Here is a 24,244-nt window from a genome sequence, read left to right as displayed (position 1 = left end):
AGTTGTATTTCATGAAATTAAGTGATGTAACTATCTGAAGAGTAAAGAGTAAGAATGTTAAGAGTCTCATTTAACCTGTATATTGAATTTTTTCAATCAATACAATAACCCCCAAAAACTATACACAAAGCAAATTAAAGAAAAATTTCCCTTCTGGACCATAAATAATGGGTTTCAGGTGTTGATGTATACGATGCCTTGGAATTACTTAAAATATTTGCAACAGCAAAGACATTTTTCACTTCTTCAATGCTGTAATATGCTAATTGATTAATGTGATTAAGTGATAATTGAGGGTTTTGAGAACAAAAATTAATATTGCTGAATTCAACATTTTAAATAATTTCTTTTGTTCCTGAAGGGCATAAACAAATAAGCCCTTTGTTATCTCCAAAGGAAGCCATTTAGGGTTATAATGTCTCATGCATTTGGCTTTTGTCTTGATTCCTTGAAAGAAATTTTGAGGTATGTTTCAAGTTTGGTGGACAGACAGATGTTCAGTGTGTAATGAATTGTCACAGCAGACAGCTGTCCAAAGTCACTTAATTCCTTCTTTTCCCCCACTCTGCTCACTCCTTACTTCTGATTACATCAAGGAGAGAGTGTGTAATCTAATCTAAATACTCAAACTGGGCAAAAAGACTTAATGAACTATTTATAATAGATCACAGGAAAAGGTAAATAATTGGCAGTTTATTATAATAAGTTTAATAAAATAATTGCTAAAATATCCTGCAATAATACCATCAACTATTTAAAAGCAAATTAGGTTAGACCTGTTATATATAGCAGGTAGGAATCGCTATATAGGAATAGAAAGTCTGAATAAATATTTTCAGAATATGATAGAAATAGGCAAGGTTATATAAGGTTTAAAAGAACAGAAATGTTCAAATGGGATTAATATCTTGGAGGAGCTTTTAAATTTATGCACAAGGAGAGGGAAACATTTTTATGTCACAATGTTAACAATGAAGGAAAAAGTCCCACCTACTGTCCAGCATTGGAAAAATAGATAAAAAATATTTAAAGGTGGTGTTCACAGACTAGAGTACTATATGATGATTGAAATAAATGATCTAGATTCATATGCATTAACATGAATAATCTCAAAAATAATGTTGAGTGTAAAAAACAGAAAACCAAAAAATATGCATAGAATATCATACATATACATTTTAACACACATGCACAAATATGTGTGTGTATGTTATACATAATTTTAAAACACAGGCTGGAAGTATATGTACCAGTTCATAATTATAGTTGTCTCTGGGGAGGAAAGGAAGGGAATAGGACAGGACTGAGGAAGAGAATGCAGGCCTTCTACACTCTCAGTTTTATGTTCTTTTTAAAAAAGGAGAAAAATTACGATTGTTATACATTTGTTAATTCTCAGTGGATGGGTACATCAAAGTTCTATACGATTATTTTTTTAAAACTTGAAAAAATGGCACTATACTGCACCCTTGTATTTCACTTTATTCTATGCCAACCAAAAAAAAAAAAAAGGACATCCTTGGGTCCTTTGTAGAATCAATTTATATGTATGTATATGCATTGACATACACACACACACACAATAATACGCAGGAAGCAAGAGGAAAATGCTTTGAGAGCTTCACAATATTATTACAATAAGCAATTTTCTCAAATTGCATTGATTTAAACTTCAAGTTGTAAAACTGCATTATTAACCTGTCTTTTTTTTTTTTTTTTTACTAAATAAACTTATTTTGGTATAATTTTAAATTTATAGAAAACTTGCAAAAAGGGTTCAGAGACCCCTGTATGCTACATCCAGCTTTCCCTAACCTAGGGTATCTTACATAAATAGGCTACATTTGTCTACAGACTAACGTGACTATCAGTTTTTCCATAAACATCCTTTTTCAGTTCTAAGATCTAATGTTGGTTTCATTTTTTATCATATTTCTCTCAGTTTAAATACCTGAACTAGGTGCTTTGTTGTTTAAAATCAAATGATGTTGAGATATTTAAAATTTTTTCTTTTCTGGGGGCTTATGCGTAGCTTTACTTTAAAATGATCACTTACTGCTTTTGTTAAACAAATACATTTTCAAAGGGCAACACTAAACAAATGCACACAGTAAGTGAAAATACAAAAGAGCAGACACCGACATGCACACTCCAGAGCTCTAAAGCAGCTGCTCGGTAGAAACATACCTCTTGTCTCTTTCTTTCCTCCTGGCTTACTGTCTGAGATAATCCATTTCTTTTCACCTAGGAGAAAAAGCAAAGTAGAGTTGACTCATTTATTAATACTTTAAAAGTTTCAAGGGCTTTATTCAAGGCATAACTCTATGCCCTTCAAAAATGAATTAGGAGAAACTATACAAAATGTTGAATTCATCAACATTAATTTATTAATTAATCAACAATTATTTACTAAATATTTATAGTGTGCCAGACAATATACTAAGCATTTTATACTGTTTTTCCCATTGAATCCTCATACAAACTCTAGAAAGCTGATACTGTTCTTTTCCCCATTTCACAGATGGGGGTAACAACTGAGGCTTAGGATCCAAGAGCACATAGCTAATAGGTAACAAGGCCAGGATCTGCATCGACGCCAGTCCAACTCCAGGGCTCATGCTTTTGGTCAATATTATTGGTTAGGGACCCCCTACTTTATATGAAAGGCACCCCATTTCTAAGGGTTGGGCTAGCATCACTAAGACCCCTTCTAATACCAAGTCTGTACCAGTTTTCATGTGTTTTTTTGGTCCACATGTATCTTGGAATGTTCTTAGCTTTACCCACCATCCTGACCCTGGGTCAGCCTGTCAGCAAGAATTCATGGCTAAAAAGGATTCTTTACACATTTTAATAAGGGAGGAGACTGGCCAGAAGAATGTAACCCTTCAGAGCTGCTCCCTTTGGTTAACCCTGAGCAGGAATTTCACAGGATTTCCTGCATGACCCAAAGTCCGGCAGATGGATATACAGGTGCCATGCCCACAATCTCTGCAGGTGAGGTCACCAGCAAGAATTTCCATGCCAGTCGCATCTCCACCCATATGGGGTTCAGACCCAAAAAATCTTAAGGAGAAGAGAATGAAAAACCTGGGCTTAGCGACCTACACAGATGACAGCTACTTTACTGAGGAATTAAGAGTACTTTGTCCTATCAAAAGAGAGGGCAAACCCACAACTAAAGTACTTGCTTTTTTGAGGGGAAAGAGAAGGTAGTTTTGACAAAGGTAAAGTATTAATATACAGAATTATAATCTTTCACTAATACTAACATGACAAATAGTAAAATATTCCTTTAACAAGCCATCAGTAAGGAACTAACAAAATTATAGTGCTAGAAAAAGAGATTCTGGGAAGCCTTCTTGTATTCTGATCGAGAAAACTGAAGTGTCACATATTTGAGGAGCCTGAAAGTTTCTTCTAAGGTATGACAAAGCGGCTCCTCATGGCTGGCTGCCAGGCCGCCGCTCCTGGGCCTGTGCTTCTGTCTCTGTCCTTCCACGGCCTGTAACAGAACAGGCTCTCCAGGTTCTTCCTCCGAGGCCCAGAGGAGTCATTTTGTCCACCTGAGGCATCCTTCCACAGTCAACTCCAAATTAAGTAGCACCTTACAGCAGGTGTCTGGAGGTAGAAGGTCATGAACAGGAAAGATTTCAGAGACTGATCAAGGTGGAGAGATGAAACCCAAGAGGGGAGAGAATGATCTGAAAAGGGGACCCCAAGAAGACTGAGAGAGAGCAGAGAAGAGACAATCAGGGGAGAATGAGAATGTAGGTGAATAACATCAAGTGGAAATAAGGAAGAAAGAAAGGCAGAGAGGAAGGGAGGGAGGAAGAAAGGAAAAGGAAGAAAAGAAGGGGAAAAAGAATGTGTACAAAGTTTTTAATAGGAAAGACCTCTGAAAATTCTCAAATTCAGACACAGGGACCTTATCTGTAAACCTAAGTAAAAATCACTTGATGTTCCAGGCTTTTTAGCATGAAAAACATACGTTTATACCCATAGTCTTAAAATAGACATCCTTTTTGAAGTTTACCAATTTTTGCTATGAGAATCCAAAGTACTGTCAAATTTATCCCATTTCTTCAAGTGTTTCTATTGTCTCCATTTGTGGGAAAGAAAATATAACATACCAGTTTCTAAAACCTATGAGTCTTACTTGATATATAAAGTGAAAGAAATTAAAATTGTACAGGCTCCTTTTTCTTATTTATTTATTTATTGAGATAGAGTCTCACTCTGTCGCTCAGGTTGGAGTGCAGTGGTGCTATCTCAGCTCACTGCAGCCTCCACCTTCTGGGTTCAAGCGATTCTCCTGCCTCAGCCTCCTGAGGATGAGGAGCTGAGATTATAGGCGTGCACCACAGTGCCTGGCTAATATTTGTATTTTTAGTGGAAGGGGGTTTCACCATGTTGGTCAGGCTGGTCTGGAACTCCTGACCTCAGGCGATCCACTCACCTTAGCCTCCCAAAGTGCTGGGATTACAGACGTGAGCCACCGTGTCCGGCCTCATTTTTAAAATATACATTTCATACCAGCTTCAGCTGGGTACAAATGGGAACACGTAGACAGCCAAAGCAACACTCCTTTAAACACACAGACAGCCAAAGCAACCTCATTTGAACTTTCTTATTCCTCACTGGTTTAAATTTCTTATTTAAATATGTCATCAACAAGTAAAATTGCAAAAGTAGTTTTTAACAAAGCAGTAAGAACTGGATTTAATGTGAGGTTCTTGATTTTGTATAATCCAGCCAATTCACAAACTGTTCAAATCTGTAGATTCTGAATTTTAAACAGAATATATGAACATATGTCTATATCTTCAGCATTTTAAGTAGATAAAAATTCAAATAAAACAAGAAAATGAACAATACTACAGTTTTGACATGTTAAAAATATGAGCATACATCTGTGCCTTATTAAGATAGTGAATGCACAGAACTCGCTAATGTTATAATAGTTTTAAATTCATAATTACAAATTTACTGTATAATTGGTGCTGAAATTCTTGACCTGTGATCTTTATAACTGATATATTCTGCATGTCAAAATGAGATAGAAATTAGTAATTGGCTAAACCTAATAAAGAACACTACAAGATATTTCTTCTATGGATATGATACTGTCTAGTTAGACCCAAAACATAGTTTATGAAATTTGTAAAAGGGTAAACTCCCAAAGTATAGATCCAAAAGGTAATTATTAGACACTCCACCTAAAATCATGCCGGTTTCCTTTTTGATACCTTGTGCTATGGTCTGAAGGTCTGTGTCCTCCCAAATTCATATATTGAAATCCTAACCCCCAAGGTGATGGTATTAGGAGGTGGAGCCTTTCAAGAAGTGATTAAGCTTTGCTCCATGAATGGGATTACCGCCCTTTAAAATAGGCCCCAGAGAAACCCCTAACCCTTCTACCACGTGAAGATGTAGCAAGAAGGCACTGTGTGCCAGAAAGCAGCCCCTTGCCAAACATCAAATCTGCCTTGATTTTGGACTTTCCAGCCTCCAATACTGTGAGAAATAAATTTCTGTTGTTCATAAGCTCCCCAATTTATGGTTTTTGTTATGGCAGCCCAAACTAAAGTACTTTGCAGGTCTGAGCTTCTCAGATAAACACCCTAAGAAGGAACAGACAAGCTTTAGACCATGAGTCCATTATTACACTCATCACAGTTACACTAAGCATCTCCACCTTGCAGAGAACTGTGTAAAAGAACTATAAACTTTGTGTAATATTTCTTGGTCTTTGACTCCACTAACTGGAATAGGTTATGAGCCAAGTTCTCTAAGCCCCAAATAGATCCCTCAAATTGCCATTTACACAGAACTTATCTATGGATACAGCCAGTCCTACATCTGTGGAGAGAACCAAGATTAGCACCAGTCTCTTGGCTGATCAGATAATCATTTTCCGTGAAGTAAACAGGGATATTTATGTTCTGATGCCCTCTTTGTTCTCAGACCCTCCATGACTCGATAGTGTTTCTAGATGAATGTGCATTCCTTCTATTTTTGCCCACCAGCCAGGGAAAACAGATGGGAAGAACCCGAAAGCCTCACAGACCAAAAAGACTCAAAAATGTAGCCAGTTAAAAATTACATTAGATTTACAATCCAAGATCACTCTGTCTCCATCAAGCACTAATTTATACTGAACACCCATCTGAGCTAAAACTCAATGGAGTTTACCCATTTGCTGAAAGTAAGCTTGCTTTTCATGTCTATTGGTGATTCTCTACTTACAGGCTTCTTTTCTCAAGAGCTCAAATGGGAAGGGATTTCAAAGTAAAATTATACCACAGGACACAATCACTCTCAGGTCCTTTCTACAGACTTAATGTAACCTGAGTCGTCCCTGAATTACAAGTGAGGTAGAGTTCTTTCACTGTAAATAACATGGGAACAGCAGCAGTTTGAGAGTATGCTTGAAATCCTTAAAATGAAAAATCTGCCAGAGTCCAGAAAGAGTGTCCTCTGTAACCAGACCCAATAGGCTCTCTTTAACCCCACTACATTCACAAGGAAAGGTTCTAAGACATCACTTTACCTAGCTAGGAGCTGCCACAGAACACAAATTTCTAAGGGCCAGAGATCTGCATAACCAAACACTAGACATGAGGTCAAGATGGGTCATCCTTCTGGGGAGTGGTGGGTAAAAAGAAAGAGAGAACACTTTTTTTAAGAAAAGAAAAAGTAGAAGGATAATAGCACATATCATAAAATCATATGCTTAATTTAAAAATGCATCAGGTAATATGCCAGTGACATCCAAATTAATTTGTTCAAAAAGCTGATCTCTCTAATGTCCTATTGTTAAGCTTAATTCTATAATCCTCAAAAAAGTGTTTGAATCTCAAGAAATAGCAAGTACTCAGCCTCAAGCAGGCAACATCGAGTTTGCTAAAATAATGGAAAACTCAGATAAAGCAGACCAGGACACTTGCTCCTCTATGCCCTGCATCACCATCTACAGACAGAGCCAGGATTCCTGAATGAACCCAAATTATTTCAATACAGACATGAGGCTGAGAATACAAACTACAGATAAGTAATTAAATGCACAAGAATGAACTGCTGTGCTTTGTACATTTAGGAGATAAACGTGCATTACTTCATTTGCAGCCAGCACTCACTAGCTTGCTACCCATGTCTTGTCAATTCCTGATTCAGAGTTCTGGTTGGTTCTCAATTTATTTCTCAAACTACCATTATATCAAATGTTTACCATGAACCAGGTACTGTTCCTTCCATGCATCTAAACCCTGTAACAATTCTGTGAGGAAGGCAGTACTATCCCTAGTTTACAAATAAAGAACGGAGACACAGAAAAGTTAAGTCATTCACCCTAATAATTGGAAAGCTGAGATTCAAACTTGGGCCTGCCTGTCCACCCACAAAGCCTGAGCTCTTAATCACTGTAGCACACTGCCTTCTAAAACCTCAGAGTTTTTAAGAGCTGTGCAAGCTACTCTTCCCCTAAATTAAGTTGCTCCCCCTGAATGCCCCAGAAACAACATCTCTCATTGGCTTCCTGGCTTCTGCTGCAGCGAAAGCTAAGCTGTCAGCAGGGCTCCCTGGTCATTTAACTTGTTGATTAATCCTGACATTTCTACCACCAAACAAATTCCTCTTTTACTTGTTGCTCTCTCTAACCTGCACTTCCCACTGTGGGCTACTGAGCCTGGACTAAAATTTATGTATTCTCTATCCCCCAAATGAGCAAGAGATGCAGTTCTCATGTATCTATCAGCTAAATTAAGAAGAGAAAATGAGGTTAACAAATACATGAAAAGCTAAGGACATAGAAGTAACAAGGATGAAAGGGAATAAATTCAGGGTAAAGGGCAATTCTATAATTTAACCGAAGATTAACAATTTTTAAACGTGCACTATTTAATAAAATACTGGGGGACAGACCAGACTTATAGCAGTGGTTAACAGCTGAGGGGTTGGGAATGGTGGTAAAGTTAAGCAGCTTTCAGTCTTAACTGTTACATTTAATTTTTTAATAAGGAGAATGTATTTCTTTTACTTCAGTAGTTCAAAAATAATTATTTTTTAAAACTTAATCAGCCTTAAATTTTGAATTTTAAATTGAAAAATTAGAAACACACACATGATTAACAACAAGAAATTGGTTAAAAGAGCTAAACATCCACTTATTTGAGGAGCTAGTATGTGGGCTTTAAAAAGGTTGTAGAAGAATATTTAATGACATAGAAGGTCATTCATAACACTGTTAAAAAAAGGTGACAAAACAGCAGGCTTAATAACATGAAAAGATATTTACGACACTGTTAAGGGAAAAAAGTGACAAAACTATTACTACATTATTGATTTTTGCGTAAAAGACAATCCTTCTATATATTTTTAAATCTGAAAAGTTATAGACAAAAATGTTAAAAGTGATTGAATAGAAAGAGACAGTTCAATTTTTTTATCTATTGGTACTTTCTGATTTTTCTGTAATAAACATGTCTTGGCTTTGCAATTAAAGCAACACTTTGAATAACAAAAACTAAAATACTACTTCAACATCCTCTCCCAAAAAAGAAACAAAACGAGTAGGGCAGACAAGTAGAACTGTTTAAAGGTGCCAATAATACCTCTATTTCTTTGTTGCTGCCCCAAAGAGAAACTAGAGAAATGAGAGATGACCACCTGCAGATAAAAGAAATGAGAAGCTAAGGTAAAGGGAGGCAATAAGAAAGAAAGATTTTAATCAAGTCCAAACTGAGCAATGGCTTATGAGGCAGTGCTGAAAATGAGTGATGACAGGCCAATCTGCAAGCATGAGAGATAAAGGAGGATAAAGGAGTCTGCGTAACTGAGAATGATGCCATTTACACATAGTGAAGGTATGAGTCAAGGGGTTAAGGAAGGTAGAACAGGTCTGAGGTTCCTCTCTTGCAGAAGAAAAGAACACCTATTTCTAAAGGTGATGCCAATATATTAGTTGCTATTTTATTTTTGCTTGCTATTTTTGTAAAATGACCAGTGGATAGGAATGAGAAACTCCAAAATAATAAGCTACTTAGAACAACAGCGACTCTGAATTTCTGAGGTTTTGCAATAAAAATCTAACCTGAGCAAAATCTCTTTCTGAAAAATGGGTAATAGAGTAAACTGATGCTTTCCATTAGATGTACAAAGCAGGCAGTGGTTTCTTTGGACAGGAATTACCTTATTGTACGGAGATCTGAGAAACAGACACAGAAGTCCTATCTTTCTTCTACCCTTTGCCTACCTATCAAGCTTTATTGGCTGGGCACAGTGACTCACGCCTGTAATCCCAGCACTTTGGGAGGCCAAGGCAAGTGGATCACTTGAGGCCAGAAGTTCGAGACCAGCCTGGCTAACATGGTGAAATCCTGTCTTCCTATCTCTACTGAAAAGAAAAAAAAAAAAAGAAAAAGTTTTATTCAAGCAATTTACACCTTCATTACTTTTATTTTCTCCTCTTCTGCCCAAATAGCCCATCTAGTTTAAGTTACATCCTATAGACAAAACTTTCCTCATCTTCACTTCACTGCTTTCTGTGATTTCAACTGTGTCATTCACTTTGGCATTCTGTCCTACATCCTTTCAAAATATCATTCAGACATTTCATTTCTATTGTCTTCTGCTCTAGGTTCTAAGCTCCTGGAGGGTAGGCTGGGTTTTAGCCTTGTTTTGTTTGCCTCATTCACTACAGTGCAGTGGAAAACAAATGAATTTTGGAGTCAGATATTACCACTGTTCAAATTATAAGTTATAAACTGGCACTGAATGCAAAATAAAGTCTTATCATGAAGTGATCGTTATCTATTTAAATGTAACAGAACAGAAAAAAATTAAAAATACTATAGTACACTGCAAGCAGAAGTATAAAGTAACTCCTGCCTTGTAAAATTTCTTTGAGATATATACACACATACATATGTGCAAACATATACATTCAGACACACATACTGGTTTATAAGGTAAAACATATTTCTTATCATGTTAAGCTGCTGATAAAGACCATGGTTACAATGTCCACTCCATGATGTATAAATTTACACTAGACAAAAGTCAGTCAGTCATGTCGTTTAACACTTCCATGGACCTCTACAAGAAAAACCATTCTACTCACAGCCTCTGCAAAAGCAGCAGCCCCAAGGGACCACATTTTGTGCCATAGTACATCATGGAGGCCAAAGCTGACTGGAGCAGAGTTAGTTAAGCACCTAGCTAAATGACAATACATGTTCTAGTGACCTATTAAGCGGGGGCAAGGTAGCTGAGCCAATATAATTCTCTTTCTCAAGGAACTAAACTGGGCAACTAAACTGTGTAACTCACTTTGGCATTCTGGCCTACATCCTTTCAAAAATAGGATGGAAGGCCAGGCACGGTGGCTCTCGCCTATAATCCCGGCATTTTGGGAGGCCGAGGCGGGCGGAAAACGAGGTCAGGAGATAGAGACCATCCTGGCTAACACGGTGAAACCCCGTCTCTACTAAAAATACAAAAAAAAAAAAATCAGCCGGGCAAGGTGGCAGCTGCCTGTAGTCCCAGCTACTCAGGAGGCTGAGGCACGAGAACTGTATGAACCCAGGAGGCGGAGCTGGCAGTGAGCTGAGATTGTGCCACTGCACTCCAGCCTGGGCGACAGAGCAAGACTCCATCTCAAAAAAAAAAAAAAAAAAAAAAGGATGGAAGCTAAAAGAGTGACTTGAGGGAAGGACAGGGCTGTTAACACAGTCTCAGGTGCTCAAGTGTAAGCTACGAGAACTCAGAGGCCGGGCATGGTGGCTCATGCCTGTAATCCCAGCATTTTGGGAGGCCGAGGCGAGCAGATAACCTGAGCTTAGCAGTTCGAGACCAGCCTGACCAACATAGCAAAACCCTGTCTCTATTAAAAATACAAAAATTAGCCGGGCGTGGTGGCGTGTGCCTGTAATCCCAGCTCCTCAGGAGGCTGAGGCAGGAGAATCGCTTATGGGAGGCAGAGGTTGCAGTGAACTGAGATCGTGCCACTGCACTCCAGCCTGGGCAACAGAGTGAGATTGTCTCAAAAAAAAAAAAAAAAAGCACTCAGAAACCCTGAGTATGCAGGAGCTTTCAGGAAAAAGACAAGCATAGTAAAAAGGGAAAATAAGCCAATTTATGAGAAGGAAAAAAAGCCCAAGTCAGAGTTGCAGTCACATTACTGGCTGAGCACCTGGGAGAAACATAGTTCCTGCTCTTCCAGAGCCCTAGGTACATGTATCCATCTTTTGAGGTTACTGCAGAGGCTGTTCCAAGTAATCTCAAGACCTTAACTAGCAGCCGCATTTAACATCCTGGCCTCTCAGCTGACTTGTTACAAAGTAAAGAATTTGTACTTACCCTCGTGGCATTGTCCCGGGACTACATAAACTGTATCTGAAATTACCTAACACAATCCTGGTACACAATAAGTCTCCTGCAAATATGTGGTCAGTAATTTAACTGCATGTAAACAAATCAATACTGTGATGATCCCAGAGCTAACAGCTATCCTGCAACTCAGTCTGCTCATTCAGAGACTTTGGACCCGTGTGGATATAAGGGCTCCCTGTTGCCCAGGTGGGCACACAACAATCAGACTCCTTTGCACTCCACTACCAGAAGCAGGGTTTCTAACCAGGCAAAGTGGAAATTGCTCCATTTTTGTATTATTATAGTTGGATAGGCTTATTTCCTACAAAGAGGGAAATAATCTGCAATTTTATTTTACTGTCAATAATACTTCCTGCTACAGAAGTTGTCCACTGACTGTATAGTTCTTATCTCCTCAAAATAATAGAAATATAGATAATAAACATCCTAATATTAAGATATTAGAGTACAGGCTAATAATCTAGAGAATTAACAGGCTATATGTGCTCCAGATAAATCCACAAAATTTGAGTAACAAATTTTTAAGGATTCCTTATTTAAAGATTCAATAGTAATTTTAAAGGTGACAACACTCTCCAATCATCATGGAGACCAACCACTGTGTGGATGTGGCCCTGAGAAATAGCCCTATCTTTGGACTGAGGAAGGAGACCCCACAAGAGGATACATTAAGCTCAACAGGGCAAATACAAGAATCCCATAGATGAGTCTGCAATCCAAAGTCAGTATGAAAAAGCCTTTCTATGCAGTTATTCAGAACTCTTCAACATCCCTGAGCCTTCTCTTCCTACAGACTGCTATTATTCATGAATGTATCCCTTCCAACTCCCCAAAAGAAATAGCTAGTTGAGAATAAGTCCAAAATTTAATTCGATTTCATAGTAAGCAATAACTTGGAAGTCATCCGAGTATATGATATATTTAAAAGTACAAGATTGATAAAACCACCACATGAGTGCAGGTAAGAGAAGAGGCCCAAGGATGAGCCCAGGGGCCCTCCAAAATTTAGAGAACAGAGGAATGAGGAAAAACCCACAAAGGAGAGATCAAGATGTTCCAGCTGCACTGGCCTTATCCCAACTCCTCTTACCCACCATCACCCCAAATGTCTGTGCACATGACATTTTCTCTACCTGGGACTCTTCTACCCTGCCACTCCCCAACTGTGCCCCACCAGCTATCGTCCTGGACCCTCCAGATGACAGCTCACATTACTTCCTCTGACACCTGCTCTCCACTGACCGCACCTTGCCCAGACAGGTGCTCTTTTCTAGCAGATCTTGCAGCAGCACCAGTAAGTCATTCACAGCTTTACCACAATAGTAATTATGCATTTATTTATGGGATGATTTGATATCTGACATCTGTCTTGCCATTCAGGTTGTTTACAAGGACATGAATGCAAGGTGGAGTCTGTTCTTGCTCTATCTCCAGGGCCTGCCATAGACAGAACTTCATGTGGGGCAGGCCCTTGATGAAGACAATGAATTCATCAATCTCTCTCATCGATTTTCTACTCAATGAAGTTAGAAGACCCTCTCTGTCTGGACCCTGTTGTAGGTTTGTAGTTGAAACATCTGCCTTTGTAGTTATGCCCATAACAATTAACTAACCGTGTTTTCATCTCCTCCTGCTTTCTTGGAGCACCTGTCATTTCTGATCTCTGCCTACCCTCGGGCAACTGGTGCACACACCCCCATATCCCAACACTTCACTGTTCTCTCAGAAGAATCAATTACATAAATATTGGCAGATCTACCACTCAGTTGCCCTTTAATTAGTGAGCTCCAACCAGAGTAGTTTTTTCCTCAATCTTTGTCTATATTTTTAGGAGTTACATAAAGTTCCAACGCTGCAACAATGCAGATACAGAAAAACTTTTTAAAGTGATATTAACAACATGGAAACTATACTCAATACATAACAAGCTACACTAAGGTGCTCCTTGTATTTGGAAATAAAGTCAAGAAAAAAATACTCTCCAGCTAAAACTGAAAAAACAAAAATTATTAAAAAAAATTTACATGTATACATGTGCGCATTTTTCTACAGAGAAAGCCTATGGCTCATAATTTTTATTAGATTCTTAAAGCATTTATGACACTCCCCCAGTAAAGATGGCTAAATGCATATCCATCCTATGTATTAATGCAGACTTATAACACTGTAGATCATGTGTAGATATGAAATGACTTATAAGACACATAGTGCAGAAAAGAAACAAGCTATTATAAATAATCTGTATATTTACATAAATATGGGTAATCTATATTGTTTCCTTAAATGTATATATGTGGATTTTCAGAAGAGTATTGCCAAATTGAGAGCAGCATTATCTATGGAGAAGGGGATAGAGACTGGGATTGCACAAATGACCAAAAGAGCCTTTAGTCTAATCTGAAATGTCCCAATTCTTCTTCTTCTCTTCTTTTTTTTTTTTTTTAAGAGATGGGGGTCTCACTATGTTGCCCAGGCTAGTCTCAAACTCCTGGGCTCAAGAGATCCTCCTGCCTCAGCCTTCCAAAGTTCTGAGATTACAGGCAGGACCCACTGTACCTGGTCCAAAATGTCTGAATTATTCTCTACATGAAGGACATATTATATATTGCTTACATAAGTCAAGTTAATTTTCAGAAATGTACCATAATCTAATTATACATAAAAAGCAAGACCACATACAGAGCCCAGTCCCTGGCCCAAGCTAAGTAGTCCCCCACCTTTATCTCTCTTAGCTAGAGTAGTAATTCTAATTGGGGTATGTCTTAGTCCGTTTTGGGGTGCTTACAACAGAATACCTGAAATTGGGTAATTTATAAAGCAAAGAAATTTATCTCCTACAGTTATAGAGGCTAAGAAGTTCCAGGCTGAGGGGCTACATTTGGTGAGAGCCTTCTTGCCAGCGGGGACACTCTGAAGAGCCCCGAAGTGGTGCAGGGTATCATATGGCAAGGAGGCTAAGCATGCTAACGAGCTAGCTCAGGTCTCTCTTCCTCTTCCTATAAAGCCACCTGCTCCCCTCCCATGATAACTCATTAATCCATTAGCCCAGTAATCTGCGGCTGTTAATCTATTCACGCAGGCAGAGCCCTCATGATCTAATTACTTCTTAAAGGCTCCACCTCTCAATACTGCTACATCAGGCATTAAATTTCCATATGAGTTTTGGAGGGGAAAAATATCCAAACCATGGATCTCAGGTCTAGGCACATGGGCCTCTATTTTTGTTTATAAAGACACAAGGATTCCAGAAGACCCACAAGCCAACTTGAAAGTGTGGACTAGTATGTGCTTGCAGTTCTGTTTAAACCATGATGTGAGCTAAATGTGAGCCAGTCATAAAAAGTGAAAATAATTTTCCATATCTTATACACACACAAAAAAAGATATGGTAAAAGGTTTTAGTCACCATCTAAAGTAAAAAAATAATCTTATGAGACTGCTGCGTTGCCAAACTGTAAATGAAAAATTATAAAACTACAGAAATTACTATTTTAAGCAACAAGTCACAAACAACTGAAAATTCAGACAAATGTGAAAATTTAGGGAAAAGAATAAGTTTAAATGCATTAAGCATTTCTGCAAACAGAATGACATTCAGGTATATTACATTTGTTGAGCTCCGATTTTTACTAGAAAATAGTATGTCTTTCACAATAAGCAGAGTAAATTCTAAAATAATAAGTCTCATCACCTCAAACTACTAAGACGCCAAAGTGTCTGCTGCATTTTCAATGGAATGAAATGATATTTATAATAAAATTCCTGCTTCTCAAATCTTCCTTTCTTATCCTGCAATTCCAGAAAGTCTCCCACAGGTACACTATGTGTGCTTTAAATGCTGAGCCCAGAACCAGAGACTGAGGTCTGAATTCTAGATCTCCTATTGCACTGTTAGTCACACTAAGCACAGAGCTGAAAAATACTTTAATTAAAATACTTTAGTTAAAATATTTTAATTAAAATTAAAATACTTTAAGAAATCAAACCATTTCTGACTACAGAGTTCAAAATATTTGAGCAAACTGAAGAAACATTCCAATGACTTAAGATTACTGATAAAGCCACATGTCAGCAAGTACAAAAGAAGAGTGCAGTAGAGGATGACTCTATTAGGTGCTGAACAGAGAACACCCTTTTCAAAGGTATCTGGCATTTCAAGGTGATGGAAATTACACAAACGCACCCCATGGCAAATAAATCAGGTCAGGGCACGGCTGGCAAATATGGTTTTGGTTCCATTACTGAACTTAACATAACAAACACTGGTGTTGCAACAGTCATTTCTTCATACATGCATAGTACACGATCTTGGAGAGGTGGAGTGGGTAGTTACAGTGAAAAGCAAAAACTCTAGTCAAAATCTATCTAAAAGAAAAGACAATAAATACTTCTGGGGTCCTACTAATGAATGAACCCTTTGGAAAACCTGAAGTTCAGCTGACTACACACCTGGCATTAACTGTAACAAGTACACAGTGTTCCATCCCTGACTAATACAATCAATATTTTCCTTCAAACCCACATGCTTTTCCCAGAGATCCAAGAACTGCTGGCTTAATGTTTGTGCTGCTGTTTTGGGTGAGGCACCGGTGACTTACCTGCGTGCAGCAGGGTTTTCGTCTCTGAGTAGAGTTCCAGATAATCTCCAGGGGTCAAAACTTACTTTTCAAAGTCATTGAGATTTCAAAACCTCAAATCCCTTCCACATTTGACCAACCCAAACTGGGAACTACGATCATTAACATTATTTCAGGACAAGGGGGATATTACCACTGACCCCACAGAAATACAAACAACCATCAGAAAACATTATGAATACCTCTAGGCACATAAAGTAGAAAATCGAGAAGAAATGGATAAATTCCTGAACACATATACCCTCCCAAGACTGAACTAGGGAGAAATCAAATCCCTGAAGAGACCAATCACGATTGGGCAGTAATAAATAGCCTACCAGCCAAGAAAAGCCCAGGACCAAGCAGATTCATAGCTAAATTCTACCAGATGTAAAAAGAAGAACTGGTACCATTCCTACTGAAACTATTCCAAAAAAAATTGGAGAAGAGGAACTCCTCTCTCATTCTATGAGGTCAGCATCATCCTGATACTAAAACCTGGCAGAGATACAACAACAAAAGAAAAAAACTTCAAGCCAATATCCTTAATGAACATCCATGCAAAAATCCTCAACAAAATATGGCAAATCAAATCCAGCAGCACATCAAAAAGCTTATCCACCATGATCAACTAGGCTTTATCCATGGGATGCACGGTTGGTTCAACATGCACAAATCAATAAATATTATTCATCATATAAATAGAACTAAAGACAAAAACCACATGATTATCTCAATAGATGCAGAAAAGGCTTTCGATAAAATTCAACATTGATTCATGTTAAAAAAAAACCTCAATAAACTAGGTATTGAAGGAAAATACCTCAAAATAATAAGAGCCATATATTACAAACCCATCACCAACATCATACTAAATGGGCAAAAGCTGAAAGCACTCCCCTTGAAAACCGGCACAAGACAAGGATGCCATCTCTCACCACTCCTATTCAACATAGTTGATATGGTTTGTCTGTTTCCCTGCCCAAATCTCATATTGAATTCCCACATGTTGTTGGGGGGGACCAGGTGGGAGTTAAGTGATCATGGGGGCCGGTCTTTCCTGTGCCGTTCTCATGATAGTGAGTAAGTCTCACGAGATCTGATGGTTTTAAAAACGGGAGTTTCTCTGCACAAGCTCTCTCTTTGCCTGCTGCCATCCACATAAGGTGTGACTTGCTCCTCCTGGCCTTCCACCATTGTGGAAGCCTCCCCAGAGTCCTCCCCAGACACAGGGGACTGTAAGCCCATTGAACCCTTTTTCCTGTATAAATTACCCAGTCTCAGGGATGTCTTTATCAGCAGCATGAAAACGGACTAATACAATAGTACTGGAAGTCCTGGCCAGTACAATCTGGCAAGAGAAAGAAAGGAAGAAAGAAAGAAAGGGTATTCAAATAGTAAGAAAGAAAGTCAAACTATCCCTGTCTGCAGATGACATGATCCTATATATGGAAAACCCCATAGTCTCAGCCCGAAAGCTTCTTAAGCTGATAAAAAAAACTTCAGCAAAGTCTCAGGATACGAAATCGATGTGCAAAGATCACTAGCATTTCTATACACCAACAACAGTCAAGCCAAGAGCCAAATCAGGAACAAACTGCCATTCACAATTGCCACAAAAAAATAAGATACCTAGGAATATAGCTAATTAGGGAGGTGAAAGATCTCTACAAGTACAAAACACTGCTCAAAGAAATCAGAGATGACATAAACAAATGGACAAATATTCCATGCTTATGGACAGGAAAAATGAATATCATTAAAATGGCCATACTGCCCAAAGCAATTTATAGATTCAATGCTATTCCTACTAAACTACCATTGAGATTCTTCACAAACTGGAAAAAAACTATTCTAAAATCCATATGGAACCAAAAAATAGCCAAGACAATCCTAAGCAAAAGAATAAAGCTGGAGGCATCACACTACCCAACTTCAAACTACACTACAGGGCTACAGTAACTAAACAGCATGATACTGGTACAAAAACAGACACACAAACCAATGGAACAGAAAAAAGAGCCCAGAAATAAGGCTGCACACCTACAACTATCTGATCTTCTACAAACCTGCCAGATCAGATAGTTGTAGGTGTGCAGCCTTATTTCTTTAGTCCTAATATAGAAGTCTGTGGCTCATTATTCTATTGAGGCTCAGTTAAACAAATGACTATCATTTATTATTCTACTGAGGCCCAACTAAATAAATGCCCTTCTAATTCTCCTTTATTCCTAAATGACAACACTACAGTTAAACCTGTCCCAACACCATAAATGGGGAACCACCTGTCACCTGTATAGCTGAACACTGCCTTACCCAGCATGGTCCAATGAAACCAAAGGAAACATAAACACGCCCAGACAAATTACAGCACAGACTCAAGGCTTAAAGATCTTACATAACAACCATAAATTACTGCAAATTGCTGCACTTCAAAAGTATTCAGCATACTGAATGCTTCTTATAGTCAACTGATAAGGATAGTTTCACCATCCCAGGAGGCAGGCGTTTGCAATAAAAAGATTTTTTAGAAAATAAAACGACACCGGCTAATGCACATGTGCACTCACTCCCTACCCTCCTTAGCAGGAAGTGAAGGTATATGCCGAACTGAGACCTAACCCACTGCCAGAAAACCCCTTGTCTTTAAGAAGAGTTTTGCATTAAAATGTTATACTCAAAATTAGACGGGCTACCTTACTATTTTGATTATTAAAAGTTAAGCATGGAAGGATGATTTTATATACATAGATGATGCTAGGTTTAATATATACATTATACTAGGTATTTATATACATAGACCTCCAACTCTATATATACACACACATATATATTTATATATTACATATTAAAGCTGAATATATATATTAAAGTTGAAAGTCTTCTGAGACCTGCCCTAAATGCTGCAGCTTCACTACCAGGAGGGGTCAGATAGAGAAACAGAGGTGCCGATCACTTTTGAGAAACATCCTGACATTGTTAATGATGCACGAAGCCTCCTCTCGTTAGGGTCCTAAATACAACTTGAAAATTTAGTAGCGGATGAGCTTCTAAAAAGGTAATGGCTGCTTTCTGGTGTTAAAATATCTACTTTCCTAAAAGCCAGAACTGGTTATATCTTTTTGGTGGACAGAAAACCCTCATGAGAAGGACAGAAGAGAACGTCAGGGATAATGGTTATCTCTGGGGAGGTAGGAAGGAGAAAAGAACTGGAAAGGAAGGAGGGGTTCGCTGTAATAGTCTAAAAAAATAGAAAATGAAGCAAATATGTTAAAATATTAACATTTGTTCAATCTGAGTGATAGGTACACAGAAATTGATTACCTTTATTTATTTTTTAATTTTGCTACGGGTTTAAAGCACTTTATAACAAAAAAATTAAAGTAAAATTTAAGTGAAAAGAAGACACAAAAGGCACAAAGAAATGCAGGCTGGTGCCTAAGTAATGCTAAGTGGCCAAGTCCAATCATGCTGCTTTCATTAAATGTAATTGCCAAGCAACACAATAAACACACACAAGTCTCCCGGGAACACTCACCTCCAAGATAACATACACTAAAATCAGAAATCACTTTATAGTTTTACATTTTATTACAAGATAGTTCTATGATATCAATATCATTTACAAAAGACACAACATTCATTTTTTGCCAAATAAAATGCAAGTCCATAAACAAAGTTGAACTGAAGGATATGCACTATTATTTAATTGTATATACATTTGTTCATGTATATGAAAGCCAAACTCCAGGAGGCATAAATATGGCAGCCTGTTTCTTGGGCTAAACTGAGATCAGGGTGTAACTGACATAAAAATCCACATTTCTTTTTAGCATTCTTTCAGAGACCAACAGCACGATTTAGGCCTGTGCTAACAAACCCAGCTGCTGCCACAGAGAGAAAACAAAAAATTCACAGCCTTCTTTCTTCTCCTGGATCCTCTACCAAATGGTCCATACCAACAACTGAATGAACTCAATGACAGCCATTCAGAGCCAACATGGCCTCAATGGACCTTGTCATCAGCTTTTCCACGTATCCGTTTTGGGATACACATATCATGAGATCATTAGATTAGGGTATAAGGCTGCTAATAAACCAATTCTGTGGCTAGCTTTTACCACCTAACCACATGCAAAAATTTTAAAAATATCACAGAAGTTACAAACTGTTAGCATAGAGGGCAAATCTGAATACTTTCTTGGACACACAACATTTCTTTAAAATTTGAGTTGAGAAAATACTCATAAAAGTCTGGATTTGTACATTCTCTTTTCTAATTATCAGAACATCTGGTCACACTGAGCCCCTGCACTCACCTGGTTTGAGCTAAGTAGTAGCTGCTCAATTTATATAAGGCCTGTTCACCACAGCTCCCACCACTCCCTATCACCTACATATACCAGCATCACATATTCATTCTACTTCCCCTGACACTGTGGATATTTTAATTTTTGGCATCATCATAAGGGTGCTATACCTCAGAGGCCCTGGAAATGAACAGATTCTCCTGAGAACAAAATTAGGAGGTGGGAAGAAGACAGGGAGAAAGCGCTTGGTGTATTGAATTTTGAATTCCAATACAGGTTAGAAGAGGGAAGGTAGAGCTTGAAGCAGAAGTTGTCTCCCACCGTTTACATACACATATTCCCACGGCCCTGGCTATACAGCACCAACATTAACAACTCCTTTTCTTACACCAGTGGGTTCCCTAAATACACAAGATTCCTGATTCTGAACATCTCTGTCACCTCTGCTCTGATATTGCCTAAGGACTCATGGAGGTGTACTGGCTTGTTTTTGATGCAAAGCTCCCCTGAACCAAGCCAGCCATGGGAATTCCTTTCTACTTGCTAATTCATCAGATATTCGCAAATGCTGTGCCCAAACTCTTATCAAGTAAACTAAGCATCAAACTGTGACATTTTGTAAGCCAGGAGGAAAAAAATATACAGTTAAAAAACAAAAGGTGTCTGATGCAGAGAGGAGAAATTACTCATCAACACAAAATTAAGTGTCAGAGACAGGCATACAAAAAAGGCACAGAGATGGAACAGAATATCATTCATTAATCAGCTTTAAGAATATATAAACATTTCTATATCAAATTAAATTTCCAAGGAAGGGCTAGATGCAGTGGCTCATGCCTGTAATCCCAGCACTTTGGGAGGCTGAGGCAGGCGGATCACTTGAGGGCAGGAATTCAAGACCAGCCTGGCCAATACGGTGAAATCTCATCTCTACTAAAAATACAAAAATTAGCTGGGTATGGTGGCACACGCCTACAGTCCTAGCTACTCAGGAGGCTGAGGCAGGAGAATCACGTGAACCTGGGAGACTGCAGTGAGCCGAGATCACGCCACTGTACTCCAGCCTGGGCGACAGAGCAAGACCTCATCTCAAAAAAAAAAAAAAAAAAAAAATTTCCAAGGAAGAATTGTAACTAGCTTTCTATTGTGCAGAGATACATATACAGGTACATACATACATGTATATACACACGCATACATACATAAATAAACACACACGCATATATATGTAAATAGCCATAATTATGATAAAGTGCAGGCTATATTTAACAAAAAGAGAGATCTCGTAAAAGGAGTTTCCAGAGGTCACAGTACATCAATCTCATAGCACTTTATTTTATCAAACCTAATTTTCCTGATCAGAAGTGTCAAAGTTCATGTTCTCATTAGTGCTGGCAGAGTTCCGAGAAACATTTCACAATCTAAAAAGAGTCTTTCTCCTTAGTTACAGGATCACTGGCAGAAAAGAGCAAAAGCCAAATCCACACATAATTTCCAAAACTTGTTTTTTTCCTACCACAGATAGAAAAGAAGATAAACACTCACCGCAGAGAGCTGGCTCCATGTGGATCTCAATGGCTTATGGTGAATCACAATTTTTTCATCTGACTTCTGTTCTTTGGGCTCTGACTCTTCATCAGAATCAATGTCAAGGGCCTTTTCCTTGTAGTTTTGATACAGGACAGCATTTTCTGCAAGAAAACAAGGCCTATGTGTCACTAATTGTTCTCAATCATTATGTTACTTGTTCTAAATAAACATCATATGTACCCAATGTTTGGCCTCCAATTTTATAAACAACAGAGAGACAAACAGATTTAGTCCCTGAAGAATAATTACAGAAAAGTGATTTTCTCATTCACATAGCTCTATCTCAAACTCAACTGCAGGGGAAGGGGAGCAGCCCATACAGAGAATGCCAACAGAAGCAAAGTTTCCACATCTCTGTCCACTACTCATGAAGGACAGTCAGGCCTGTTAAATCACTGTAATTTAGGTTAAAATACATCCTATCTTTTATTTAAGGTCCATCACCATTCATTTATCTATTTAATAAACATTTATTGTGTATCTATGACATGCCAAGGGCTGAGAGTAAAATGGAAAACAAAAGAAAGACACCTCTGATGCCTCATGAGCTCTCATGTCCTCATCCACCTCTCATGAGCTAACAGTTTAATTTTAAAAACTGTCAAATTCACTCATGCATTTATTCATTCAACTGTTACTTAGAAAACACCTACTAGGAACCGGCAACAGCTTAGCACGTGGAATACAATAATAGACACTAAAAATCTCAATATTCAGGAGCTGATACTAAAGCATGAGAGAACTGCAATAAATAAGCAAATAACTTTGATAGTATTTTGATGCTGATAAGTGTCATGAAGAAACATGAAACAGGGAAGGGGGGTAGAAAGCGCTGGGAGGAGGGCACGTAGATGTTAAGTAGGGTAGTTTAGGAAGGCCTCACTGGAGTGACAATTAAGTAAAGACATAGAAGAGGTGAGAAAGTGAGCCACCTGTATCAAAACAACAAAGAAAAGGCCCTTGATGTTGACTCTGATGAAGAACTAGTGCCCAAACAGCATCTCATCAGGGACACAGCAAGTGCAAAGCCCTGGGGCATGAGTCTACTTGGTATGTCTGTATGTACCAAGAGCAGCAAGGAGGGCTGCATGGCTGGAGTACCAAGGAAATGGGGGGAAAGTACAGAAGATGGGAGTTGAGGCCGGCGGGCATGGTGGCTCACACTTGTAATCTCAGCACTTTGGGAGGCTGACATGGGCAGATCACTTGAGGTCAGGAGTTCCAGACCAGCCTGGGCAACATAGTGAGATCCCGCCTCTATCAAAAATACAACAAATTAGCCGAGTGTGGTGGTGCACCCCTGTGGTCCCAGCTACTCGGGAGGCTGAGGCAGAAGAACTGCTTGAACCTGGGAAGCAGAAGTTGCAGTGAGCCGAGATCATGCCACTACACTCCAGACTGGACCCCGTCTCAAAAAAAAAAAAAAAAAAAAAAAAAAGAAGAAGAAGAAGAAGATGGGAGTTGTGGGTGACCAGAGGGCTGATCATGTAGGGCCTTGCCTCAGCCATTAAAGGACTTTGATTTTTACTCAAAATGTGATGGCACGTCACTATAGGTTTGAGAACATAATGATCTTACACAAATACATACCTATAAACTGAAAGATTTATATAGTGGTGCGAACAGACTGTCAGTAGGGTGTGATCTAGTCTGGCAGTCAGATATTTGGTCAATGAGGAAAGTCTAAGGTCTGAAAGCTGAGAAGCTACAGAGCTACAGGAAAAGCATACACAAAAGCTATAATGCGAACATAAGAGGAAACATAATACAGTCACGCATTGCATAATATTGTTTTGATCAATGACAAACCACATCTACAACGGTGGTCCCATATGTTATAAAGGAGCTAAAAAATTCCTATCACCTAGCCATCTTAAATGTTGTAGTGTACCACATTACTCACATGTCTATGGTAATGCTGGTGTAAACAAACCGATTGTACTGCCAAAAATATAAAAGTATAGCACATACAATTATATACAGCTCATGATACTTGATAATGATAATAAACTATGTTACTGGTTTATGTATTTACTATACCATGCTTTTTATCATTATTTTAGAGTGCACTCCTACTTACCAAAAAAAAAAAAAAAAAAAAAAGTTAACTGTGAAACAGCCTCAGGCAGGTCCTTCAGGAGGTATTCCTGAAGAAGACACTGTTATCATGGATGATGACAGCCCCATGTATGTTACTGTCCCCGAAGACCTTCTTGTGGGACAAGATGTTGAGATGGAGAACAGTGACATTGATGATTCTGACCCTGTGCAGGCCTAGGCTAATGCATGTGTTTAGTTTCAACAAAAGAATTTAAAAAGTAAAAACGAAAATTTTTT

The 24,244-nt window shown here is 38.4% G+C and overlaps 1 protein-coding gene across 2 annotated transcripts in view; it reads right to left on the bottom strand.

The window, feature by feature from the left end:
• Positions 1-24,244, bottom strand: part of ARHGEF26 (Rho guanine nucleotide exchange factor 26) — a 139,264-nt gene that overhangs the window by 109,003 nt on the left and 6,017 nt on the right. For both annotated transcript variants that reach the window (XM_003826445.7, XM_003826447.5), the window contains exons 4-5: positions 21,863-22,008; positions 2,188-2,244 (exon numbers count right to left, since the gene is read on the bottom strand). In XM_003826445.7, the coding sequence (XP_003826493.2) occupies positions 2,188-2,244; positions 21,863-22,008 (203 nt within the window). The remainder of the gene's footprint in view (positions 1-2,187; positions 2,245-21,862; positions 22,009-24,244) is intronic.

Source organism: Pan paniscus, chromosome 2 (assembly GCF_029289425.2).
Source record: "Pan paniscus chromosome 2, NHGRI_mPanPan1-v2.0_pri, whole genome shotgun sequence".
Classification (NCBI taxonomy): domain Eukaryota; kingdom Metazoa; phylum Chordata; class Mammalia; order Primates; family Hominidae; genus Pan; species Pan paniscus.
This window is presented reverse-complemented; position numbering and strand designations above follow the sequence as displayed.